This window comes from Columba livia, chromosome 11 (genome assembly GCF_036013475.1).
Source record: "Columba livia isolate bColLiv1 breed racing homer chromosome 11, bColLiv1.pat.W.v2, whole genome shotgun sequence".
Classification (NCBI taxonomy): domain Eukaryota; kingdom Metazoa; phylum Chordata; class Aves; order Columbiformes; family Columbidae; genus Columba; species Columba livia.
The window spans coordinates 6,474,627-6,499,609 of NC_088612.1; the positions used below are offsets into that span (position 1 = coordinate 6,474,627).

Genomic DNA, 24,983 nt, shown 5'->3' on the forward strand with positions numbered 1-24,983 from the left:
CAATGACGTGATGGCTGAAATCTTTATCCAAAGATGGAACACGCAAGGAAGAAATTTCTGGTGCACTGAGGAGGAGAGAAGCAAGCAGTGTAGTGATACTCCATGCTGGCTAAGAACCGGAGGACCAAGCCACGTATCCTCTGCATGAAATTCAAGGGGACAATTTTTGCACTCTGCCACTTCTTCCTAAACTTCTATTAAGAAACATATTCCAAATGAAAAGCACTATAATGCAATCACAGAGGTCTCTAGGCACAGAGCACCTTATCACACGTATGGTATCATCAGTGACATCTGCTATCAGTTCATCCTGCTGCTCTACCAGACAAAGGAAATTGTAGGAAGTGCTTTTCCATTGGGAAAATGCCATTGAGGAGAATGAGGTGAAGACTGGCAAAATTCAAAATAAGGTGATGTTCTTCTATCTGGAAATGAATGTTTTCCTTAAATGCTGAGATCTACAAGACATACACTTGGGATACTTCTCCCAGAAGAGCAGCTAGTAAGCAGTGGTTACAGTAGTTGTTAAGATGCCAAACCCCAACCATACAACACAATCTTGCTGGGGTGGCTTTCTGACAAGACACTGCATCTACTCAGAGGTGTTTTGTCAGCACAGACACATGCCATCTCGCCCAGTCTGTCTACTGTGGTATGATTTCATATCCTAACTGTCTGCTTTTTTAATGAGTAGCATATATCTGCCTGACTTGCAAATAATGTGCTTGAAGAAACCATTACTCTGCTGTAATGCAGTTCTGAGTCCAAAGCTAATAGCATGAGGAGCTGCCTTATTAAAGTAGGATCTTCCAGCTTCATCATCATCCTTCCAGGTTGTGATCTTTGTCTAGATATCTGTCTGGATAAAGAATTACCCCTTTGAGGTCCCTGTTTTGGGGGTAGGCTGAAACTAAGAAGAGGCAATGAGATAACCAGGTATATATTTGGGAGCAATTTCAATATATAAATTAAAAAAAAATTGGAAAGCTCAATGATTTGGAGTAAGGGCAACAGCAATTATCAGCCCATTACATCTCTGACAAATTAGCATGACAATGAAACCCTCCAACCACACACGTTTCTGAGAAACAGCCTCGTGACCTACACTTCCTTTGGGAAGGCTTGATTGTAAGTGTATCGAAAAAAGATCTGATTCATTCTGAGCACTGACGACTCCTTCACCGCTACAAAATACTCTGTACAAACCCAGGCTGCAGGGAAAACTTCCCAGCACTGACACAGCAAGGAAGAATTGACGGAAAGAATTAAAGGGTGCCACTGGACTAGTAAACAAAACACGCCACCCAAAGCTTAGACATAGACATGAGAAATGTACACAGCAACAATAATAATAAATAATAAATCTGTTCTCTTGAATTGCTGCCATATCAGAGTTCGAGATGCCGCCTTATAGGAGGCGAATTTCAGCAATATTTCAAATGGTGTGCTACAATTCATAGCAGTCACTTTTCTCTGCTTTAAGCTACTATTTTATTTGGGCTTCCCTAACATTTTGCCTCAGAGCAATCTGAAGTTCTTCAAGAGCAGATATTTCAGCTGAAAGTTTGCGCTGTGCAGCATCCCACTGCAAATGAACAGATCTTCCGTTGTATTCCAAGACCTTCTAGCCCTAAATCCTTATACATTTTAAATCTGTAACAGGATCACCTCCTTCCCCCCACCCCCCTTTCCACACCCTAACACAGAACGATGCCTTAATATTACTTCTCCTGCTGCAGTAACTATCTTATTGGACTGTTTAGTCACTTCTCCTTTTAAAACCTTGCCTAGACAATGTCATGCCTCCAAGAATCCAACCAGAGATAAAGACCTGGACTGTGTGGCCAGAGCCAGCAGAGCAGGAGGCTCCCAGAAGAAAGGAGGTTTTGCCTTACAGCCACTCCCACCCCATTGAACTGTCAATCTGTCACCTAAACAGTTGTTGTGGTGGGTTTTGTTTGTTTGTTTTTTCTCTGAAAACAGCTTTCTAATCCACCTTTACATCTTACTACTTTTTTACTAGTCATCTCCTGCCTAAAGTTTACTGGTTATCTCCTGAAACATAAACTTTCTAAAAATTCTGAACTAAACAAAAAAGGGATTTGCTGGACCCACCACTGACCCCCCCCCAAAAAACAATCCTTTCCCTTGCCCCCGGTTATTGTGCTATCACAGAACAAATCCTCTGCCATCAGCCCATTCTGCACCTAGAAGAAAGAGCTCCCAGCACTAAAGCAGTGAAACAGCTTTACAGATTTACAACTTCATGATTTATATAATCAGAGATTTCAAAATAATTGTTTAAATGGTTTGTTTGTTTGTTTATTCAGTGCCGGGAAAGCGAGAGGCACTGTATCATTTTCTCATAGCAAAGAAAAAAAATGGCAACTGAAAAAGTTCAGCTGCTTCCATTAACAGCTGCCTAAACAGGTGGAGTATAAAGATCAGATTAGCTCCACACTTCAGTAGCAAATTCACCCATGATTTAATTCCAGGCTGGAGCAACAAACCCATTTCTCTTTCATTCAATTTATCACTTTATTTCCCTTTTTGGAGTTACCTGGTGACATCTTCTATTAGCTCCTGTCGCACAAGCTCCAGATGTCTACGCTGTCCAAGTCCCACCGCTCTCCCTCATCAACACTTATCCACGGGGAATGCCGGTCCCGCTTCCCAGCTGATGGCAGCGAGCAAAACTCATCATCTGAGTTCCAGTACTGCTTAAATGCACTGGAAAACACCACCGGCTGCTCTGCCCGACAAAAAAGCCGTGCAGCCCGGAAAAGGCGGTGGGGGTAGGGCTTGCTGGCTTTTTTAAATGACCTAATACCACCAAGTAGGAAGTGGCTTTGCGCAGTTCAGAATGACACCGGCAGCTGTTTCAAGTAGATGAGCAAAGAAAATTCAGGAGGGCCCTGCTGCATCCACTGACTCCACGTTAGCAAAAATACAAGGGAGAAGCAAAGGAAAAGCACTAAAGAACTAAACCCTCAGGCCAACATGAAAGCATGTAACTCGAAGATACAGTAACCCAAATAGCTCCCTCCCATTCATTCCTGCTCCAGGGAGGATTCACATGCTAGAAATTCTTCTGCACATATTCATAGATGATGTCCCATCCTTACACCCAGCGCAAGCCAAGCAACATGCATTTGAACTGAGAATTTTAATATATAACGTCGGATTACTTCTTTCTGAGAAGAAAAACCCCAAACATCCACACTTCCTCTGCAAGGCAGGCCTCCTGCACTTATTTCCTTTGCTGACGAGATGCTAGAGACACATCTACAAAGAAAAAACTAAAAAGTAGGAAAGCAACTGATTTTTCCTACCTGTAACAGGCTCTGCTCCTTGCACTGCTGGGCTGACATTCCTCTTCTTTTTCGAAGAACTTAAATCCACTTCTCCGTTAAGGCTGGCTCCCACATCCACTGCAGGCTGGGTGTCAAGCCCCAATTTTTCCACAGCTGGTAATTCAGGGGAAAAAGGTGTCTCTGCTGCAAAAACAACTGCATCGAAACTTTTTACCATTTTAGGAACTTTATCCAGAGAGGAGCCATCATCTGCTGAAACCAAACTCTTTACTCCCACATTTTCCAGTGACTCAACAGCATGTATACGGCACAAACACGGCAAGAAGGGCAATTCAGGTGCAGCTCGACTTTGCTGTCCATCGGGCTCAGCCAAGATGTTCCCCTGAGCTGGTTTCGTGGAAGGACCAGCATTGCTCTCACCGGCCGGACAGACAGTGTCGGTGCTGGAGTCGCTGTCGCACATGGGCTCCTCTGCGATGGGCTGAAGCGCTGCCCGTGGCAGCACGCTTTCCATGTCCTCCTGTTCTTCTGAATACACTGCAGCAGGGGACATTGCCACCGGTCTCAACACTTCCTTACCCCCACAGGCATCACTAGGGGCTCCCATTTGTGAAGCATCCTTGAACTCGGGGGTGCTGCTGCATGGGGAGATTTGCTGTTGTGTTTGGCTGGGATCATGCTCTGGGTTCAGCCCTGCACCTGGACAAGAGTCACTGTTCTCACCCGGTGACTTGCATGTCACTGTGGGTCCATGCATGGTGCCTTCTGCATCCGCCGCCCTGGTCTCACACATTTCTTTGGCAGAGACCTTCCCTTTCAGCCCAGCATCCACATCGTCGCTGCCTGCCACAGGCCCCACCTGACTGCAGACAGATGGTCTCACAACAGAAGCAAGAAGTTCCTCCGATAAAACCTGCTCACTGCCACTTGCACAAGCCTTGTCAGCCTCAGCTTTGCCTCCTGCAGCCTGCTGTGAGGAGCCTTGCTCTGGAAAGCCCTTGTCCTCAGCATGGTCACCAGGACAGCCAGCTCCGGCAGCTACCCTGCCATGCTCCCCACCATGCTGCCGGGTGAGCTCTGCCACGCCTGCCAGTGCCGCCACCACTTCCTGGTTTTGTTTAGATTCTTCATTATGAATTACAGAGGGTGTGCCTATTAAATTATCCTCCACACAGTCTGCGCCCTTGGCACACGGAGCTGATCCAGGGTCATTACCTTGCGGGGCTGCCTCCTGCCCGGGAGGTGCCACTGCAGCATCTCCCTCCTGACTCACAGCGGGTCCCTCTCCCCTGGGCAGGGGAGTGAGCAATTTCATCTTGTCGCTCAGCCCCTCCTGCTCCAAAGCACTTTCTGTTCTCTCCGTTTTGGTTTGTGAAGGCTCTTTTTCTGCCAGGCACATTCTCAAATCCTCCAGAGGGACTGATGCAGGCTCATGTTTGCTCTCCTGAGCAGCGTCCGGCTTTAAGCTGTCACCCATTTCATCGTTAAGGACAGTCTGATCAGCAGAAGGGCGACACTGAGCAACTTCCTGAGCTCTGGCTGCAGAATCTGCGCTTCCTCCGTCTCTGCTGCTGCTGGTATCAGTTCCTGCTGGCTCCTCTTCATAGGCTTCACTGCCCTCCATTACTTTGGCCACACGTTCAGTAATCTTACCACTCTCCTGGCAACCCGCAGGTTCTGCACTGCTTTGATTAGATCCACCAACATCATTGTTTTCAGGTTTAGCATTAGGGCCATCAGTCTCTGCAGTGTCTTGCAGTGAGGGTGAGCTGGACTTCCCATCTGTGCAATCCGCTTCCACCTGCCCTTTTCGCTCCCCACTGCCATGGATTTCCGAACCAGGACCAGGTTTTGATGCACACGTGGGAACCTTCACCCCATTCAATGCTGGCAACACTGCCCCAGCGCTCGCAGTAACTTCTTGCCTTGCCACGACATGGGTATCACCTTGGCTTTCCAAGAAACCACTGTTTACCTGATGAGTGCACACATCTTTTCCAGTCTCTCTGTTACTGCCGGCCTTGCAAAGGTCAATGGAGACATCGCCAGTGCCACCGTCTGTATTCGTACCGTCATGTGCTGGTACTAATCCCACATTTGCATGCTCCCCATCTGCACACTCATTGCCATTAAAACCACCAAGTAATGGCTGAGCAGCACTGGCTGACTCTTCCTTAGCTGCTGATTGCTCTTCTCGGTTCACAGTCCTCCTTTCACCAGCCTCAGCCATCCCATCCTCTACCTGATGCTGGCCCGCAGCCCTCTCAGCCGCCCCTGCACAGTTCTTGCATTCAGTCTGGCCCATAGCCACATCCACGCCCTCCAAGGAAGCTGGGGCTTCAACTGCAGTTTCAACCACAGTAACAGCACTGTCAGCCGCACGCTCCTCCCCAGCCTGCGCTTCCTGATGGGGACTATCTCTACTGCACAAGCCGGCTTGATCCAAACCAACTCCAGCAGATGTCATTCCAGCTTCCTCATTTGTATTTCCACAGGATGGAAGGTTTACGGCACCACTGACGCTTGCACAGGGGCTCGCTGTGCATTCCTTCTCATCTGATATAGTCCCAGAGCCTCCAGCAGAGGTTGGCCCCTCCTCTTCCTTTTTACTCAACATCGCTGTATTTTTACTTTCACAGAAGCACTCTGGGCTCTCTGCATCCTCCAGGCTCAGCAAGTCATTTGGTGCATCATTAAAAGCTCCCAAACTCCTGCTGTTGTCTTTCTCCTCCTGGTGGGTTTGGTCTGAGAGCTGCCCAATGTCCAGGTGAACGAGATCAGATGGACTTTCCTGCCTTCCTTCTCTGGTCATTTCTTCTGCTTTCTGAGAAGCAGTGGTTGGGTGACCATCTGGTTCTGCTCCTTCAGCACAGCTGTCTCCAGAATCTCCCAGTACAGGCTGTGTCCGCTGCCTTAAACTCTGTAAAAAGACCAAAAAAGAAAAAGTTACTTTGCTTTGTCACACATTTACCCTGTCTCCACCACATACAAGATCGATATCTACATAATCCTATTCCATGCGACTCCTGCTCCCTCTGTACCTCTACCTGGTGTCCCCTGGGACAGAGTTACAAACATACTCCGGTGAGTATTTTAAGTGTTGATTTTGTTATGCAGTAATAGTGAAATCATTAGAATGACAGAAACGTTGGTTGCAAAGAGCATCTGGAGGTCATCTAGTCCAACCTTCTGCCTGAAGCTGGACTATCGCCAATGTGACATCAGGTCAGCCATGACTGTATCTTGCCAAATCCCCAAAACCTCCAATGATGGAGCACCCACCACCTTTCTGGACAATCTGTTCCCATGCTACACCACCCTCCCATTAAGTTTTTCCTAACAGCCAGTCTGAACACACTAAAGCTGAAATTTGCCACTCTACCCGCTTTTTACACCACTTGCCACCACTGAGAAGAACAGTAATCTTTGTAAGTGCTCTTCAAGCAGCTGTAGTCATATTTATTGATTGCACTTAAATTCCAGATCAGTAAACAGCAGAAATCACTCTACCAAATAACACAAATATACACCACCCTAGTCCCAAAGGGCTTGAGCAAATTCTGTTTCAGAGCAACTTCAGATCCCTGCCCAATGGCACCCCCCAGTTCACATCAACATTGCTGTATTTTCTCTATATTGACACTTAAGACATGGGAATTGGCTGATGATGTCCCAACACCGCCACTTGTCACCTACTCCAAGGACTGAACTAATCATTTAATCTATTCCTAAGAATTGCATGCATAATGAAATATCTGAAATTTACTTCCTAAAATGAAATTAAAATTTGAAAATGATTACATACTTTTTAAAGTGTGTGTTATGGTGGAACAGTAGCAACATACTCAATTCCTCTCTAATCTGCATTTTCTTTCCAAATCATCTTCTTTGTCAAGGATCCCCCAAGCCTTTGTAGCTTGTTACAATCAAACCTTCACTTAAAAAGAACCATCTGTTCCAATATAATCTTTTTTTTTTTATTCTCTTTGCTGCATATCGATGTTCACATCTTAGGAAACTGACTTAAATTAACGAGCAACCTTAGTCCTTCAATGGACACCCCACAGAGCTCCCTTGATTTTCTGTGCCAGGCTCAGGGTTTTGCACCATAAGCTTTCAGAGGTCACGCTGGTTTCTCAATAAGTGCCTGTGACTCTCCACAAATAGACAATTCTAATAAACTATATCAATCCTTTATTTTTTTTTTTTGCATTTATTTGTAAAAATACACCAAAAAATACAAGCATCCTATAAGCCTAACTTAGACAAGTCCCTGAAAATTTTGCCAAAGACTCTAGTTCTCAGAAAAATAGAATTTCATGCCCAAAAAAGCCAGTTTAAATATCCATTTACTCCCTGAATATTAAAACGGCCAATACGTTACTTGGTGCATCACAGAGAACTTCTGGGTATTGCATATACAAATAGTGGCTAAAATCTTCACTTCTACATTGAGGATATTGCGTTTACTTGTCTCTCCACACTCAGAGGTTTGCAAACAACGAACACCACCACCAAACCACTGAATCACAGACCACTAAACATACTTCTGTCATTTGCTATGAATCCCCAACTTAAAATAATCCCGCTACCCAGCTTCTATATGTGCTGTCACCTATGTCAGAGCTCCCTGTTTTTGAGGTATCCCAAGATGGGTTAGCATGGGAGACAGGCAGAATGGCACCTCTATCCATCGTGTAGCACCAGGGACGGGATGCAGGGCTCTGTGTGCAGCGGTACCCGCAGGCTGCAGCAATTTTTTTAAAGAAAAAGGGCAAACAAACAGCGTGCCAGCCGTCTGGTGGCTATAACCCCGCAGCAGAGCACAGAGATGATGCTGCTGGCTCCCAGCCAGGATGGACAGACAGAGACAACACAGCCAGGACGAACAGAAACAGGCATCAGTGACGCTTGCTTGGGAACAAGCAAGTTTTTCAAAAGGAGGGGCCGTGGCAGCTCCAGCATCCTCATGGTGAAGTCACTCTGCTGATAGCCTGAAAAATAGAGCCGTCTCCAAAGGAAGCCAACTGTCTTTTAACTGACCCAAAATGAACCTAAATGAAATAATTACGGGGCTGCTTTCCAAAATCAAATCAGATTAGATGTGAAGTGAAACAGTGCTGGAAAGAAAAAGTCTAAACATAGCCTTTTCTGATTTCATTGTAGGCAAAATGTACCCATCTGGCATTCATATGAGCAAACAAGCAGCGAGCTGGATGTTGGCTGTGCTTTACTGTCTTTTGATGGAAAGGGGTAGTGATTTCACAGCCTGGGTTTGCTACTCATGACAACAGTTCCTGTTGAGATGGGGAGTAAGTAAATCTCAGGCATCCAGGGAAGGGTGAAAATGGCTCAGAACATCCCATACATCTGACTGTCTCCTCCCCCTGCAATGCCTGCAGACAACGAATCTCCTCTTCTTTCGTTAAAGGAACAAAAATATTCAGTTAACTAGATCCCACACCTCCATAATGGTAGATGTACAAGCTGATGAAGGAACACTCACAAGTGACGCTGGCTGTGCAAGATGTGTGGATGTTTCTGAGAAGCAGCACTGAAGTGTCTTGCTGCTTCACCTTCTCACACCAGCTGAGTCCCTGTGGCATCTATGTTAAAGCAGCAAGAGGAAACCCTTCCAAAGCCCCACAGTTCCTGTGGTCCAAGAGGAGCGCAGCAAGAGGACCACTATGGACACTCATCCTCCGAGTCCTATATAAGGAAACAGCTGTTTTCTCCATCACCTGCCCCAGAGACATTCCTCTCAGTCTCCTCTCTGACCCTGAACTTTCCATCTGAACAGAGACATACCTGCTGTGCACAGCCCCAACAAACCCAGCCCCGCTCCAGAGCCTGCCTTATGCTGCCTGATGGCTGCCAGACACCCTGGAGGGACAGTCCAACCCCAGGGAGGTTTTCCTGCCCATCCAAGCAGGTCCCAACCTAACAGAGAAAGCAGGAGCTAGGAGCAGAGAGATCACACAAGACCAAGCAGAGCCAGCATTTCACAGTCCCAAGGCTGCTTCTCTTCTGAGAGAGAAAAAATTTTCTGCATAGTACAGCTTCATCAGGTCTCCCCATGGTCAGATGAGAAGGAAATAGGTAGGTGTCTGCCAATATGTTTGCTAATGACATCCAAAGAAAAATCAAGGTAAATACACCTCTGAAGGGTGCCTTCGTGGGAAGTCCTCCCCAGGGGATGGGCTGCATGGAAGGCAGGAACCAGCCAGCTCTGCTTCTCTCTCGTCATCTCATCCTTTTCCTTACCATGTGCTGGTGGCTCTGCATGTGCATCTGAAGGTGCCGTATATCACTCTCCAAGCTGGCTGCTGTCCCTTCCTTGGCTTCAGCCGTCAGCATGTAAACATTGAGCCCACGGTGGTGCTTCACGCTGTAGTCCCCCGAGTGCACGGTGTGAGACAAGGTGCTCCAGGACTCCGGTTCCTTGGCTTCCTCTCTGCAAGAAAACAAACTCAGGTTAATCTGCTTGCGAGGAGGGATGCTGCATTGCAAGACACGCACGCTGTTCTTCACTCTGGACAGTCATCTAATCAACTGCCCGAATGAAACACAGCACCGGCTCAAGGGCCAGACAGACAAATACACACGCACACTTCTCAGTCTTGAAAATTAATGTGATTTAGAGTTAATAACAGCCACAAGCTTTATTTCATGAGGTCTTTCTCAGCTAGAGATCTGCTTTTTTTTCCCCCACGCTATGAGAGACTAGCAGGAAAGGGCACAACAATTGTTTTTTTAAAATGGAGTTTATTGCAGGTGATGATCATCAAAGCAGCTGTTGCAGAAAAAACAGACACCCAAAAGACACAGCTGCAGAGGGACAAGTTAGAAGGAATGAGGATTATGATGATACAGAAGCTACAACTTCTACACCAAAACCAGCATGCTGCTTCACAAACACCCAATAGCCATCAAATTGTAGCAATTTTTTAATTCCTGAAATTAATTTAGCTTGCTTTGTGAAACTGCTTCTGTGCAAGATGTTCTCAATATTGTGAGACATCTGTCCTTCTGCAGCAGTGTCACAGATTTTCTTTTTACCAATCAAAAGGAAAGAAAGGAAATAAAATGCTGTTGTAGATCAGAATGAAAAAATAACTCAGTGGTTACAGTTATTCAACAGAAATATCTAGTCAGTCATCTCTTTTTGGATTACACACCCTGATTTTGCACAGGCTTGTGACTCAAAGCAGTAACTCTTCAGGTCTTACCAAGCCGCACAGAGGTTGTGTTGTTGCCGCTTTACGGGAGTGAGAAAACATTCACCTTATCAAGGTGTTCATCTAAAGCTTCAGGTTTACAGATTTCATTTTGAATCAGAGCTGATTGAGGATTAAACTGTCCCGGGACAGAGCGTCTCAGACAGCAGCCTCCCGAGCACTGTACTGTCCCCTGGAGAGATGCGGAGCTGAGCAGGAACATTATGAGAAAGGGGCCTTAAACTCATCTTCTCAGGGATGTAAGAAATGGAAATTGCTCTGTTTTCCTTTCACTACAGATGTATCTACCAAGAGCTAGCCCCAGCTGAGAGCATGTCCCCCCCTCATCACTGAGACCAGCCCCTGCCACAACAGGCATTTCCAGGTGTCCCTTTGCAGCATAGCTACAGATTTCCCTAGATGGGACAGAGCTCTGTTTGTACACAAATCATTAGGGATTCAAGAAGGTACATATACAGCAAATGTATACTGTCAACCAGGCAAAATTACACACAGATTTCAGCATCTTTGCCGACTTGTTTCCTACTTTGCAAGTCACAAGCCCTTCTGATGGGCAAGAGCCTGCATAGCAAACCGCAGGGCTACCTCTCCAGGAAGTCACACAATTCAGAAAGCAAAGTCATAACAAGCAAACTGCACCACTATTGGCAATGGGCATGGGCAGAGCAGGGTGGGGAAACAGCTGGACGGTTCATCATACAGCAGAGAAACCTGTGCAGGTGACAGTGGTGGCATCGGCTGTCCTTGCTCTGCCCCAGTACAACCACCTGCCCCCTTCCATGGCTCACTTTGGGCTAAATCTGCAATGAAATTCAGACAAAGTGAACCTATGTCTTCCACCATCGACCACCATGTAACTCAACTGACTTCAGCAGAATCACTCTTGATTTAAATAGAATCAATATTTCCATAGAAAAACAGAAGGAAGCATTCAGTTTCTGGTGGTGATTTAGTACGAATCCATGGAGGCACTGAAGTCAACTGAGCCCTTAGAAGTGACTACAGAAATGACCTTCCTTTATCAAGAAAACACAGACATTTCTGTCTGGAGTATTTTGCTTTTCAGCTGTCATATATGAGAAACTACTGCACTCAAGGCCACTCTCAGAGTACAATGAGGCAGTCAGCACAAAACCCATATTCACCCACTCATGGCGACAACATCAGCTGGTCTAAGGAACCGAGCGCGATGAGTCTGCTCCACTTTCTCATCAGCTTCAAGTACACTTACAAGCATCTTCAAATCAGCACCCACAAAGCAGCCTGCACAACTTGAGCCTTAAAAGACCCTTGGAGACTTCAAAAGCCTCAAAATCTGGAGGGAGATGACAGGCAAGCACAATTCCCAGCAACGCTGTGAGCATGTGCACCCCTCCTGCAATCTGTCACCTTCACACGGCCTAGAGGGATCAAACAATCACTTCTGCTCACAAAGACAGCAATTTCTTTTCACATTCAAGCTGCCGATCTATGTTACACTCTATAAAGGGCTTTAAACCTCTTGAAAGAAAACAAGATCTTTCTCACATCCAGCTAACTACAAACAACTCCAAGCTCTCATTTTTGCTAGCAGTTACGTATGTTGCACAAGATGAAGCAGAGACGTAGTGGATGTCTCAATCTACTGACTCCTTCAAATCATCCCTTTCATACACTGCTGTATCCCAGCAGAGGGAACAAAGAGGTATTCACAAGATTTAACTTGTTTGCACACCACTATTTCTGATGTTTAGGCAATCGCAACCACTTCCAAGGGCACATGGACCACATGAGAAGATGCTCCTGCTAGTTAGTCTTTGTATGTTGAGCTTTACCATTTGTGTCTCTCCTGCACCTCTCACTGCAATTTACTGAGAGATGACAACAACACACCTTCTCTCAGGGGGAAAAAAAAAAAGTTTTGTAGTCATGTATTTTGTACTCCCAGGTTGTGAAAGATGTTTATTTTGTACAGATTAGTAATTTACGTAGTGGTTGTACTGAAGTGCATACCCAATCTGGTCTACCAGCAGATAAAAACAGATATGCAAATATTTACTGAAGATTTATTAACAAAAGTGTGCGTAGAAACTCCAGCATTCAAGAAGTCTGAAAATCTGCTTCTGTTCAGCACAAAAATTCAGTTTGCTGCAGTCTGCCAGCAAAAAGGGAAATCTGGCTTCTTATGAGGTTTAACCATCCTGGGTCAACTCTTTCTCATCCTCTCCTTTCAACAGCTTTCCACAGAAACATAGAAATTATACCGGTGAACCAAAAATTCCATTGGCATCATATCCAAGCCCAACTTTTGCAGAAGGAAATATGTTGCTTGGTTAAAAAAGCAAGGATAAGGTTGACAAGGTTCATTAACTCCACCCTTGACACAATCAAGTCACATCCTACTGACAAAGCCTGGAAGAAGTCCTCCAGCTCCGTCCTTGCTTCTTCTGTCCCATGGAGGTAAACCCAGAAGGAAAATTGATGGCAGAGCCTTACCAGGCAGTCCGTCATCCACAGAAAGGTGGCTCAAAGAAGGATGTCAGCCCCAAATGGGACGAGAGGAGAAGCAAACAAGCATCCAAAATGCTCTCAGGCCATGCTCTGACTTGTCTCTGCAGAACATCCCTGTGTGCTACAAGCGTGGCCACAGACTGTAACAACCTGAAGATGAAGCCACCACTTCGGCTGCCTCTGGCACCACACTTTACAGTCTTCTTCTACAGTAATCTGTTCAAACCTCAATTCCACCAGGAACATCACTACTTCTAGCAGATCTGCTCTAGAGACTAAATACAAGTATCCTAACTGGGTATCCAGCATTTTGGAAAATAACTTAGCCACATATTCTAAATTTATCCTGAAATGGCACTGGTCTATGACAATCACCAACCACACAAGGCTCTTCAGGGCTTACAGCTTCTATGACTTTTGGGATCAGCTGCACATCAGGATTGCTATAGGGGGGGGAATCATCTTTTTCTCATATCTTACCATATCTCACCATCCCTCAGGACCTCCAATTTCCAAGTGGGTTATCAGAGACAGTTAAAAGCTGTTTCTACCATACAAAGCCACTTCACTCATTCTGTATTCAAGGGCGGATACACACAAAAAAAGGAGAAGAGGGAGCCAACAAATAAAAATACAAGTCTTCACAGGGATGTGGGAGCACAGTAGGAAACCAGTGAAAGCTGGAGCATGCAGTGGTGAGCAGGTGGAAAGAGAGAAACACCGACTCCTCCTCCTCCATAACGTTCACACCTGGTTCCCCTGTCCCCCCACCACACCAGAAGAAACCCACAGCACCTCAGCATCTTTCTAATCAGGACGATCAGTTAAAAAATGGTGTTTCAAACTAAAATCTTGAAGTTTAGGAATACACAGCCACAATACCAGACCTTGTTGGATCACTGTTTGTCTCACACTTTTGTAGCTAAACAGCATTCTCTTAACACATGCATCTCTCACCAGGTCCTCTCTCATTGCTCTTCTAAAGTCTTTGAGTCCCCCTTCAAATGTTAATCTTGTGTCAGTGCTTACAGAGATAAAGTCAACTGGTCTCCTTTCCAAGCCATGCCCTAAACCTACTGCCTGGCATTCGAAATAGCCATTGGAAGGATGTGGCTTGTTTTGGGGTGGAAGAACAGAGAGAAAAGCATCAGCATTACTTCAATAAACTCTTCAGCCATTGATTCTGCTTAGCCAAAAATAAAATTTAAAATATGTGTATCATCACCTGCGCAGTGGGGTGGCAACCTTCTGGCCACTGGCATGTCCCTGGCTGTGTCCTGTTCTGCTCCCCATTCAACAAATACTGGGAGAACCAAGAGGAGACTCGGAACCTGGCACACTTAGTCCCCAGCTTGTAATAAAAGCAAAGATGTACACAGGAAAGGGGAGGGAGGTGTCAGCCTATACATTCTCAGGGGCATAAGCACCCTGTTTACATACAGCTCCCACAATGTGGTGCTGAACCCACGTTTCCAGCCCCAAGAAACTAGAGATTTCGGAAAGCATCTGCACCACAGATGGCTCTTCACCTACAAAAAGACTGAATTTAATGGAACAACCTAACACCAAGATTCAGTGAAAAATGTCCATCTTTAACCATTATTCCGATTCAGCAGGGCACTGAAAGAAATGCTTAATTTTAAGACCATGCTTAAACACTCTCCTCAATATGAACAAGATGTTTCTGAAATAAAACACATACTTAAAGGACTTGCTAAAGTACAAAGAAATGAGATACCAGGCAAATCCTCTTGTAGCTCTGTATCAGAAAAGTGTATTCAATTATAAAAGTAGAGTTTATTGAAAAAGCTTCCTCATTTGAGAGGCACCACAGAGATGAGAGCACAGACTTCACCAATTACTTAAGTAAAATCAGAACAATAGCAAGTGATAATCACGGATTGCAAAATGTTCTTAAAACCCTTCTGCTACCAGCGAGTTATTCCTCATGTACGTTAATTAAATCAATTTAATTTTGGAAATATAGTCTTGTACTGACTTATAGTTTCACACACTGAGCCACTTGGAGATGCGAAGGAAGAGCAATCCCAGAGCTGTGCAGAACTGCTTTAAAGCAATAAGCAAGCAGAGAAACCAGCAGAAACAAAACTAATATCAGAGTAAAAATCTCAGAGACTCTTACATCTCTGAAACTTCTCCTTTGCAGGGAATAGAAAAATGCAAGAGTGATTTTAGTTGCTTTACTTTTCTCTTACTCCCCCTTTTCAGGGGGCATAAATTGCTCTCAGCTGTGAGGGAATGACAAGCATTTGGTTTCACAGAAAACATAAAAAGCCAAAACAACATGATACTTCTGGGTTACTAGACAGAACTCTGTTCTGCAGAAATGCAATCAGAAATAAAGCAGTGTTTGTGCGTTTTACAAAAACGGCACTTCCGACTTCTCTGAAAACCCACAGACTCGCTATTTCTTGGAGCCATTTTCCTCGCCTGCCTCACAGAGCCCTGCAGAACATGGAGCTGGCAGGCGGATTGTGTTACCGCACCGGACTGCATTTGGAAACATCGACTACTGCAAACTGCAGCCGTCCTATTGCAGAGGCCAAGTTACTCACACGGAGTTTACCGCCCCCTGTTTAATACGCTCTGCTGCCTCTGCTCTAATGAGTGGAGCAGCCCAGTGCCCTGCACCAGTGCTGCCCAGTTTGAACACAGGGAAGTTACAGGCTCCAAGGAACGACCCTTCGCTTTGGAATTTGCTCCTGCCAGACTCAGAAACTGCTGAAACTCAGAGAAGTCCATGCAACCTGCCTAGTTTCCAAAGCTTTTTCATGCAAGTTATTTACTTAAACTGTATTTAAAATTTGTATTTAAATTTGTATTTTAAAAATAAACCTATTAACCAAGCAAACAAGTACGTTCCTAGAGAAAATACTTATATTCTCCCCCCCGCCCCCTAAAAAACTCCTGCCCTTATGCACCATCCTACTCATTTTGCACTGCAGGACAATGTTCACTGCACAGTTTTAATCTCAAAAATAAAACAAGCACCCTCAGGAACGATATACAACCGATGAATAAACACTGTTATCAGCATCCTGCTCACCAGCTTCAATCTACGTGTGCTCAATCACAGCTCCTCAGTTTGGTCTGGAAAGAAGCAGTACACGCACCTTTCCTGCCAGAGGATGCAAGAGTCGGTGCACAAGCTCAAAACTAAAGAAAGGAACACTTCGAGGGTCACAAAATTTAAATTGGAAGCATCTTTCATTTTTTTTTTACATGAAGAAATAAAACAGCTGAAAAGGGAAAGCTCAGCTGATAAACAGAAATTCAAAATGTCACCACTGTAATTAGTTTTTGACAAAAAATATTTACACGGCAGCTGAATCAAACTGCTTTGCAGCTGAACCCCAGCAAAACTGCAACAATGGAGGAGGTTTTGTGTCTGCTTTTTAATGACTGTATCCTAATTACAGCAAAATTTCACCCCTTCCTGCTCCTGGCTGGGAGAATAATTGTAAAATGCAGGGTCCTGCAAATTACCAAGTAAGTGAACAATAAAATGCCCCCAAGGATAATGCATCACAAAACACACTGCATTCATTTATTTGGCAAAGTGCAGTTTAATTACTTGTAAAAATAATGACTCCTTTGTACGGGCTCTCGCTAACATGCATTGCTGCTCTGTATTTTGCTGAGCGGTACGAGTTGCGTGCCAAATTTACGTGCATGGATTATACAGCATGCGCTGAAGCAGAGTGCAGAAAAGAGGTACAGAATCCATTGTGTTTTGACAGCACATAAATGATACGTACTCCATTCACGGAAATTGGCTGCTTGTCTATATTTTGAAACTCAATATTTCTCCTCGCAATGGGAATTTGCAAGTCTCGATCCCATCTCATTGTAGAAAGCACTACGCACAATAAAAATCTCTGCTGGGGAATCAGGATGTGTCGGTTCTGCAGCCGCCACCCTCCACACGTGTCATGCCACCGTGTCACACGGTGCTTGTAGCACAGTGTTTTGCCACCATCCCAGTCATTGAGAAAGGGGTCCACGACTTCCAGCATCCACAGATTTATGTTTGCGGGGCTTCATGGAGATGGCAGGGTTTTCATAGTCACGGGATATGTGGCATGGCTGTCAGATGTTTATACATTATATTTCCACCCAGCAGTCCAAAAGGAAAACTGACCATAACGAACAGTTTAAGGATATCATAAGAAGAATGGGATCTGGGATCATGATGGTAACGTTACTGAAGTTGCTAGTAAAGAACCGTAAAGGTCAGCAGAGAAATCCATGGGCTTACACCAGCAGCAACAGTTAAAGTGAATGGCACAGGGCAATGCCGGGTAGTCCAAGTACTCTCCTTTTCCCAGTGAGAGAGAATTGCCATTCCAGTATTAGAACTGGTTGTGAAATACCACACCAAATACATTAATAGCTGTCGGAATAGCTTTGTTTACTTCCCATTTAAATTACCAGCTCTACTCATATTCAAACTGCAATGTGCTCTACAGCCAAGTTTTGGCCAACTTAAGCTTTCTATAATAAAGTTTTGGCCAATTTAAGCTTCTTCACAGTATGTAAAGTCACCCTGGATAACTTTGCTGCAGTTGTAGGATGAATTTGCACATTCCAGTTTTACAAGACAGTCTGCAAGTGACTTGTGTGTTTTCACAGCGTGACCATTGAACTCGATGGAGAAAAAATTCAGAGATTATGACAGTGTTAATCCCAGCCAACGGTACCAAAAGAAAAGGTTAAAGAACAGCTCCTGCCCTACCCTGCACCTTCTCTTTCACCCTTATTTTGCATATGGTTGACAGAATTGATGAAGACGAACTTAAATGCAGTCACTCCAGCAACAGAGATCGTATTTTTGACCTTTCTGCCCAATAACTACAGAAAGCAAAAAAATTTGCAACTCGTAATGAAGAAATGTTGCGTGATAACGTGGACGACACAGCAGACTCCTAAACATGACATTGAGTCACTCAACATAAACCCCAAGTATGTGAAAACTCAATTCGGAAAAACAAAGTTAATAAAGAAGCTTAAGAGAACCAGGCATCAGAATAACACGCATGCAGACCAAATCTTTTCTCCTTTACAAATAGCCCCCTTGAGACTTATTTAAGCTCTTTGTCTTTATTAGCCTTGGCTTTCAAAGCTAGATCTCCAAACATTTGCTATTCAAAAATAACTTGTCATCTTCGGAGGGATTCATTGTTAAACACTGCAGTAAATGCTAAGAGTAAGGTCTGGCTGCTTCTCACGACCACTCAAAAGAGAACAGTTTCTGCTGTTAAATATTTGCATTAATTCTTGCCTAAATATTTTACCTGTACTGCTAAGATACGTATTCTTTACAAGATGCTACCTTATTTCAATACAATTTTCATTATTTCGTTTAACCAAAAAACTCCAAGTCTACAAAGTAAGAACACAACATCAGCTACCACCAGGAAGCCTGCTAGCTCCCCTCTTTTGGGCAGCTGTGCTTGTTGGAAGAAAAGCTTTTTCACTTGTGTTTGCATAAGGTTTGTCTTAATTAGTTGATATTACAGTGACTCACTTTGGGCTTTAAGAGACACCTGGAAGCAGAACACTGTGCAATGCAAAAGAAGAACATAACTATATTTATGGATTTCCCCCAAATTCTAAGGACATGCCTCACTGTTGCTAGCAAGAACGTTAAAAGTAAAATTATGCAAAAATTGCCTTTAAGGGTAGAGTACAGCTCTTAGACACTATTCAGTGATAACGCACAGCAAAGGCAAGCATGATACAGAATGGAAAACTAGCAGAGGAACCATCAGATCATCCTTACTCTGTCAAAAGCTGGTGCAGCTTCTGGTAGCCCCTCTCCAAGGCCAAGCTCACCGGCGTTGCCCCTTCGTTGTTGTGGATGCTGAGAGCTCCTCTTCCACCCGGCTGCTGGAGCAGAAACCACGTCAGCCGCAGCAGACCCAGCCTCACCGCAAAATGCATCAGTGTTTCCCGAGGGATGTTCTCTAGGAAGAAAGAAAAAAGTGAAAGAATTAAAAGATGGGAATTTGTAAGGCTGCGGGTAAGGTGAATACCACAGCCCCACCTCCCAGCAACACCACACACAGCGGCTGGCATGGAGCTGGCAGCCCAAATATTGAGAAACCTGCAGCACCTGGAAAAAAACACGCTGGCTTCCAATATCCAGGAGACACCAGTGCTGTAAAGTGATGGACACGCCACAGTGGGACTGGAACTGCTCAGGACCTCTCGGCATGTCACTGACCACAGAAGCCAACATGGAAAAAGCACCATTTCATAAACAGCCACAGCAACCACCAAGCTGTAGCACTTACAGACAGAACCTGGCACGGTCAGGTGAGCTTTTCTCCATGTCCAAGCCTGCTCCTCGCACACCCAGGACCAGATTTTAGGAACAATTTTTGTCATTTAATGGGACAACGACTTGTCCCAAGGCATTAAATAAATAAATAAATAAATAAATAAATAAATAAATAAATAAATTAAAAAATCAATTACTTTTGAAGCACAAATCTAAAGCAGTTATAAAAGAGAACAGTTTAACCTCTTGTGTAGACAAAAAAAGTGAAGGTTTTGCTATCCTGGTTTGATTATGCCTTAGACCAGCTTTTCTCAGCTTAATACAATAGCTCTATCATTCTGAGTAGCAGCATTTATAAACTAGCAAACTCCGCTGCTGCTTTTTATGTTTAATAACCGTGACCTCCTAATTTGGTAAAAGTCACTCTTGAGCCTAAGCTTTCATCTCAGAAAAATATCCCCCTACCCTAAAAGCTGCAGCCCTAGAACAACACTCTGAAAAGCTTCAACCAGAAATGAGCTCCAGATGCAGTGGTGAAATACAGTATTGCAGGTCAAAGCCTGTTACTTCTGTATATGAAGGGCAAAAGCATTTGGGCTAAAAAAACTGCCAGAATTAAAAATTTGTTCTTTTAATTAACAAAGGATTTCAGTATTGACTGGCAGTAACAATAACACCACCAACTGGGTCTCAGTTAACCATGCACATGAGCACACTTGGTATAATACCTGTAATATCATAAAAATGATTTATTGGGTTATTAATTTGGTTGCCAGTCAAACCTATACAGCAGGTTTCAAAATGCAACTACATAATGGCTTTAGGATTTAATTATTTTTTTCCTCAAGAAACATGCCCCAAGAGAAATCACTTATTTAAAGCGCTGTTGTTTTTCTTGCTTACTTGCTTTCTTAAGGGACATAGTTAAGACCTTCCATGAAAAACAAAGGAAAAATGGGTAGTTCTCCCCTGCCTGACACACATTTGCTTCCCAACTTTTTGGATCAACTCCTGAAGAACTAATCTGCATTCAAGAAGCAAAAGCTTTCTGGCACCATTTCTCTTCCGAACGACTCCAAATTAGGTCTCTGGGCTACAAACCAAACCTTCCCCCCAACCTCCTCTTGATTACCGTAAAGCAAAACCATGCTGTCCTGAATACATGAGCGTGTCTGAATGGAGGTTCCAGCTGATCAGAGAAAAAGGGAATAGCTGAGCTCACTCAGGGACAAATTCTCAGCCTGTGGGAGAGTAATGATAAGGATTTTGGTATTAACTGCTATAGTGTAATGATTTACAAATAAACAATGTGATGAGGTATTTAATCAACAGTTGTCAGCCTTGGATTTAAGGAAAAACAAAGCATAACACACCATATAATCTGACATAAGGGAAAGGCTACTGATGAGGTTGCAAAATGAGAAAGTATGAATACAGGTAGGACTTATCCAGAGTGAAGGCAGATGCCAAAGGTTTCACCCAATGAACTTGTATCTGCACAAAGCTCTTACATCACCTGCACACTGGTGGAGTCAGCTAACACAATTACAGCAGTACAACTCTTCCTACTGACATGTAGGAGGCACAAAAGCACTTTGTTAGAGCAAACGACTGCCATCTGATTAAAGAATCTGTTGCACTGGTCTGAGCACATCTGTTCTAATATGGGACCTCCTGTTCCAGCTGCTTTGTTGAAGGGAAAAACATCTTCCTAACTAAAACTGACAGCCTTTCATCAACACTTAGCAGTGTAGACATGCAAAGCATAAGCACAGGTCCCTGGACCAAAATGCTTCCTCCTCCTTCAGCTGAGAGCATTACAAGTGAGGTAGAAGCATCTTCTGCCCACCACCTCATGGTTCACCAATAAACACACAAACCAACTGCAAGTTCTGCAAGATGAAGGCAAATACTCATCCTGTTCCTGACCAACTGGGTGCCCCTCTGCACCTCATATTTCCATGAATGAAATGCCCCCTCACAGCTATTCCAAATGACCGTCTGATGTAATCTGCTCATATAACTGCAACTTCTGAAAATCCCACTTCTTTGCCGTTATTTTAAAACAATCTTCTTTATCATCAAATTATTGGACACAGTAGTTCCAGTGTTTGGGTGAAGGTGTCTACAAACACAACTGAACTGAACATGGCCCTACCCCAACGCCTTTGAGCAACAACGACATGCACAGAAGATCTGTACTAGAAGACATGGCGTGTTGCCATCCAGAGCGTATTAAACATACAAGCTCACTATCCAGGGTCCATTTGGAAGGCTCTGCCTGACATATAAACTGGCCCGAGGCCATCCTAACAGATGGGCACAGATGATGGCAGCGAAGAAACAAAGTACTGTACATCCAACAACTGCAGGGGCCCCCGGCAATGGCTTCAGAAGGGTCTGGAGTGCGCAAAACTTGCATGGCTACAGTTAAAAAGGCGTGTACCATCTGTGGGCTGGATTAATTACTAATATGTAATGAAAAATACATCTGTTGGTGTATGGTGTTGCTCAGAATACGATGAGAATTGGTCTGCATCAAGTATGGGAGTGTCGCTGGATAGAGAGGGGAAGAAGATGGAGAAATCACTCCAGCCTTCCTGCCTCTGAAGGGATGAATCTTGTAGTACAAAATGTTGGAAATTCAGTAAATTATTTCAAGGTCTTGTAATATCATAAAATGCCCATCCCAGGGCTGGAAGAACAACAGAATCTTCAGCATGCAATAGCTAGAGCTCCTTCTCCTACCCTGTATCAAGCACGAGCTCTTCATCTTAAAATGTCCCTTCTTTGAATGTCAACAAAAAGCTTCTTGTAATTAGGAAACTGTGGAAATACAAGACACATGATACTGGAAAGCCCAAGGTTGTTTTGTTCCTTTCTCGTTTCCTAGTAATAGGCAAGAGTTGAAACATATGATTATTGTCCCATAATGGCAGGGCACTCTAATCCAGCTGGCAAAACATAAGACTTTAGATATATTATTTTTATGTATTTTTTTTTCAGCTATGACACATGAACAGCCAGTTTATCCGGGTAACTAAGGACAAAATTTCCATAGAAGATTGTCAAATGTACTTTGCTAACAGTAAAGGATTAAGGTTTAAGGTGCTATTAGCACAAAACAAATATGCAATGAAAAAAAAAAAGTGTGGGTATGACATATCTGAGTACACAGAAACTGTTCTCCAAGTAAAACCTTTCCGTTTAGTCCTGATTAAATAAAAAAAAACCCAAACCTGCTCCTTTAAAAAAAAAAAAAAATAAATAACTCTTTATACAGAGTAATCCATACTTAATTGCTCAGTTTATCCTCCATGCTCTGAAACATCTCATCATGGGAGAGACAACCATGGACTGGAGTAGCTTGAAGCATCTCTCACTAGTCTTCCTGTGATGGTGACCTTTGCTTAGTTCTCACCCAAATTCACAAATACTCAGCAATTTGGAAATCTACCATCAAATCCAGCCTCAAAAAATCTTGTTTTCCTTCCTTCTGCTGGAAACGTTCACTGGTCAGACCGATCCTTGAGAAAGACAGAGAGCAAAAACCAGCAACAAGCTATCGCTAAACGCTGAGGTCCTAGAGGAAGGCAACACTACAGAAGAAAGGTCAAGGCAAAGATGCTATGTTTGGTGTTACGACTTCAGTTAATAAAAAGATTTGTGGGTAATTCTTTTTTAATCTTATAAACAAGAAAGATTTCAAAGCGCACCAAAGGATCTTCACGTCCCCATTCCCACTAATAACAAAGGGAAGAGAAACTTTCTCATGGCAATGATTTCTCAGCCGCAGATTGAGAAGTACAGCTGAGGACTGGGCAGCACATTTCAGACACTGTCTGAACCAGAATTATTTTCTGCTTCCCATTTTCAACTGCAGAGGGCATTACATTTAGGTATGGAAAAGATTTATTACATCTTATCAAGGACTATAGCTGAACAGATCATTTTGCTGTGTTGGCACAGGAAAGATCATGTTGATTTATACCATACAGTCCTTTATCAGAGGGCAGGAGGAAGCTGAGCAGCAGACTGGGAAAGGATATGACACCCAATGAAAAAAGTACTTGTAACTATTACACTGAAAGGGTTCAATGAGAAACTATAAAGAGTGCAGCAGACTAACAGATTAAAGCTTTATGTCTCAAAAACATTGTCAGTTGCATATTTTGCAACTTTCTCCCATGGAAAAAAAAAAAAAATGTTAGCTCTTAATAATCAATTTCCTTCGCTTTCTTAAAGCTTTTTAAAGTGTTTTTTGTTTGGGGTTTTTTTGCTTTTCCTTTTTTCTTTAAAATCAATAATTTTTTGTTGGTTACTTTCTCTCTTCAGACATTCTCCCTTTCTGTAAAAAAACCCAAATAAATGTTCTCTAATCACGTTGACACTCATGTTGCACTGTACACTGAAATCCTACTGGTTTTGTACGTAAAGTTGTTAAACTCCTAACCCAAATCCATTTGGACCCTTTTTGAACCAGAGTGAAGCATCTCCCTCTCTACCCACCTCCCACCTGGCAAGCTCAGGGATTTTTCATTTCTCAAGCAGCCCTTACTGCACACAGATGTTTATTCCGCAGCATTTCTGGGAAGCTGTACATATTCAAGAGGTCAGTAATTGCGTTCCTAAAGCTAAGGAGCTATTAAGTATTTTATCTGATGAGATGGTCTCCTTGTTGTTTGCCCCTAATTGTGGCTATCTCCCAGCTCATCAAAGGCACTGCTGCTCCTTTCGCTCGGGGGAATGGCTCCATACCATGGTTGATCACTGCAACCCTCTGCCAATGTTAACCAGCTCCTCAGAAAGTTCACACCGCTGAAACTGTAACCATAGCTCACTTCATTTTACTCATTAGAAGTAAAAGACTCCTTTTTTCCTCAAAGTCCTTGTCAGAATATTATTTAAAAGGAATTTTGAAAGTGATCTGTTTGCTACCGATAGTTAGCTCAAGGATTAAGCTCTCTAAGCTTTTCATACCTGAGCCTTGGATCCTCCCTATTTTTTTTTTTCTGGAACATAAACAGGCCATAATCATTACTCATACCTCCAAAAATTCTGCTCTGGCTTTCTAGTTAGCTTATTTTTTCTTCAGTCATTTAAAATAGAAAGTCACAATCCAATATTTACATTGCATGCATCCTCGGAATATAAACTAAATTTTGATTTCTAGATACCAAGTGTAACAATCTGTTCCATTTAAACAGCCACCTTTAAATACCAGTGAGAACAGTACATAGCCCTACTTTTGACAGCAGTAACAACTATGTCCTTGGGAAAGTTACAGTGCACTTATAATAATTAAGATGGACATGATTACACAGCACCTGAAAGTAATGCTGTGTTTGGAATACCATGGTAACAAGAGTAATCCTTAATTATGGATATTCTGCAACTGCGAATGCCATTTGAGTTCATGCAGCTAGGCGGATAATTAAGAGCAAGGCCCAGGAATTGCCCACTGCAGAGGGACACTATCTAGTCAGGGTAAGAGCACAGTCCTGGGGACACAACTGCCGCAGGACAGAAGTGATGAGGACTGCAGAAGTCTTATGTACAACCTCCTACAAACAAACCAGACAGTAAAAACATGGCCACAGTTACTAGAAAAAGGACCAAAACATGACAGGTCCCTTC

The 24,983-nt window shown here is 43.7% G+C and overlaps 1 protein-coding gene across 24 annotated transcripts in view; it reads right to left on the reverse strand.

Annotated features, from left to right (window-relative positions):
• AKAP13 (A-kinase anchoring protein 13) overlaps positions 1-24,983 on the reverse strand; it is a 213,662-nt gene that overhangs the window by 94,910 nt on the left and 93,769 nt on the right. For 20 of the 24 annotated variants that reach the window (XM_065076595.1, XM_065076603.1, XM_065076593.1 and 17 more), the window contains 3 exons: positions 18,846-19,029; positions 9,579-9,768; positions 3,333-6,234 (listed from right to left, as the gene is read on the reverse strand). In XM_065076595.1, coding sequence (XP_064932667.1) covers positions 3,333-6,234; positions 9,579-9,768; positions 18,846-19,029 — 3,276 coding nt within the window. Of the gene's footprint in view, positions 1-2,560; positions 3,224-3,332; positions 6,235-9,578; positions 9,769-18,845; positions 19,030-24,983 lie in introns of those variants that run through there. The other 4 variants (XM_065076611.1, XM_065076608.1, XM_065076609.1 and 1 more) reach the window with 3 other exon arrangements.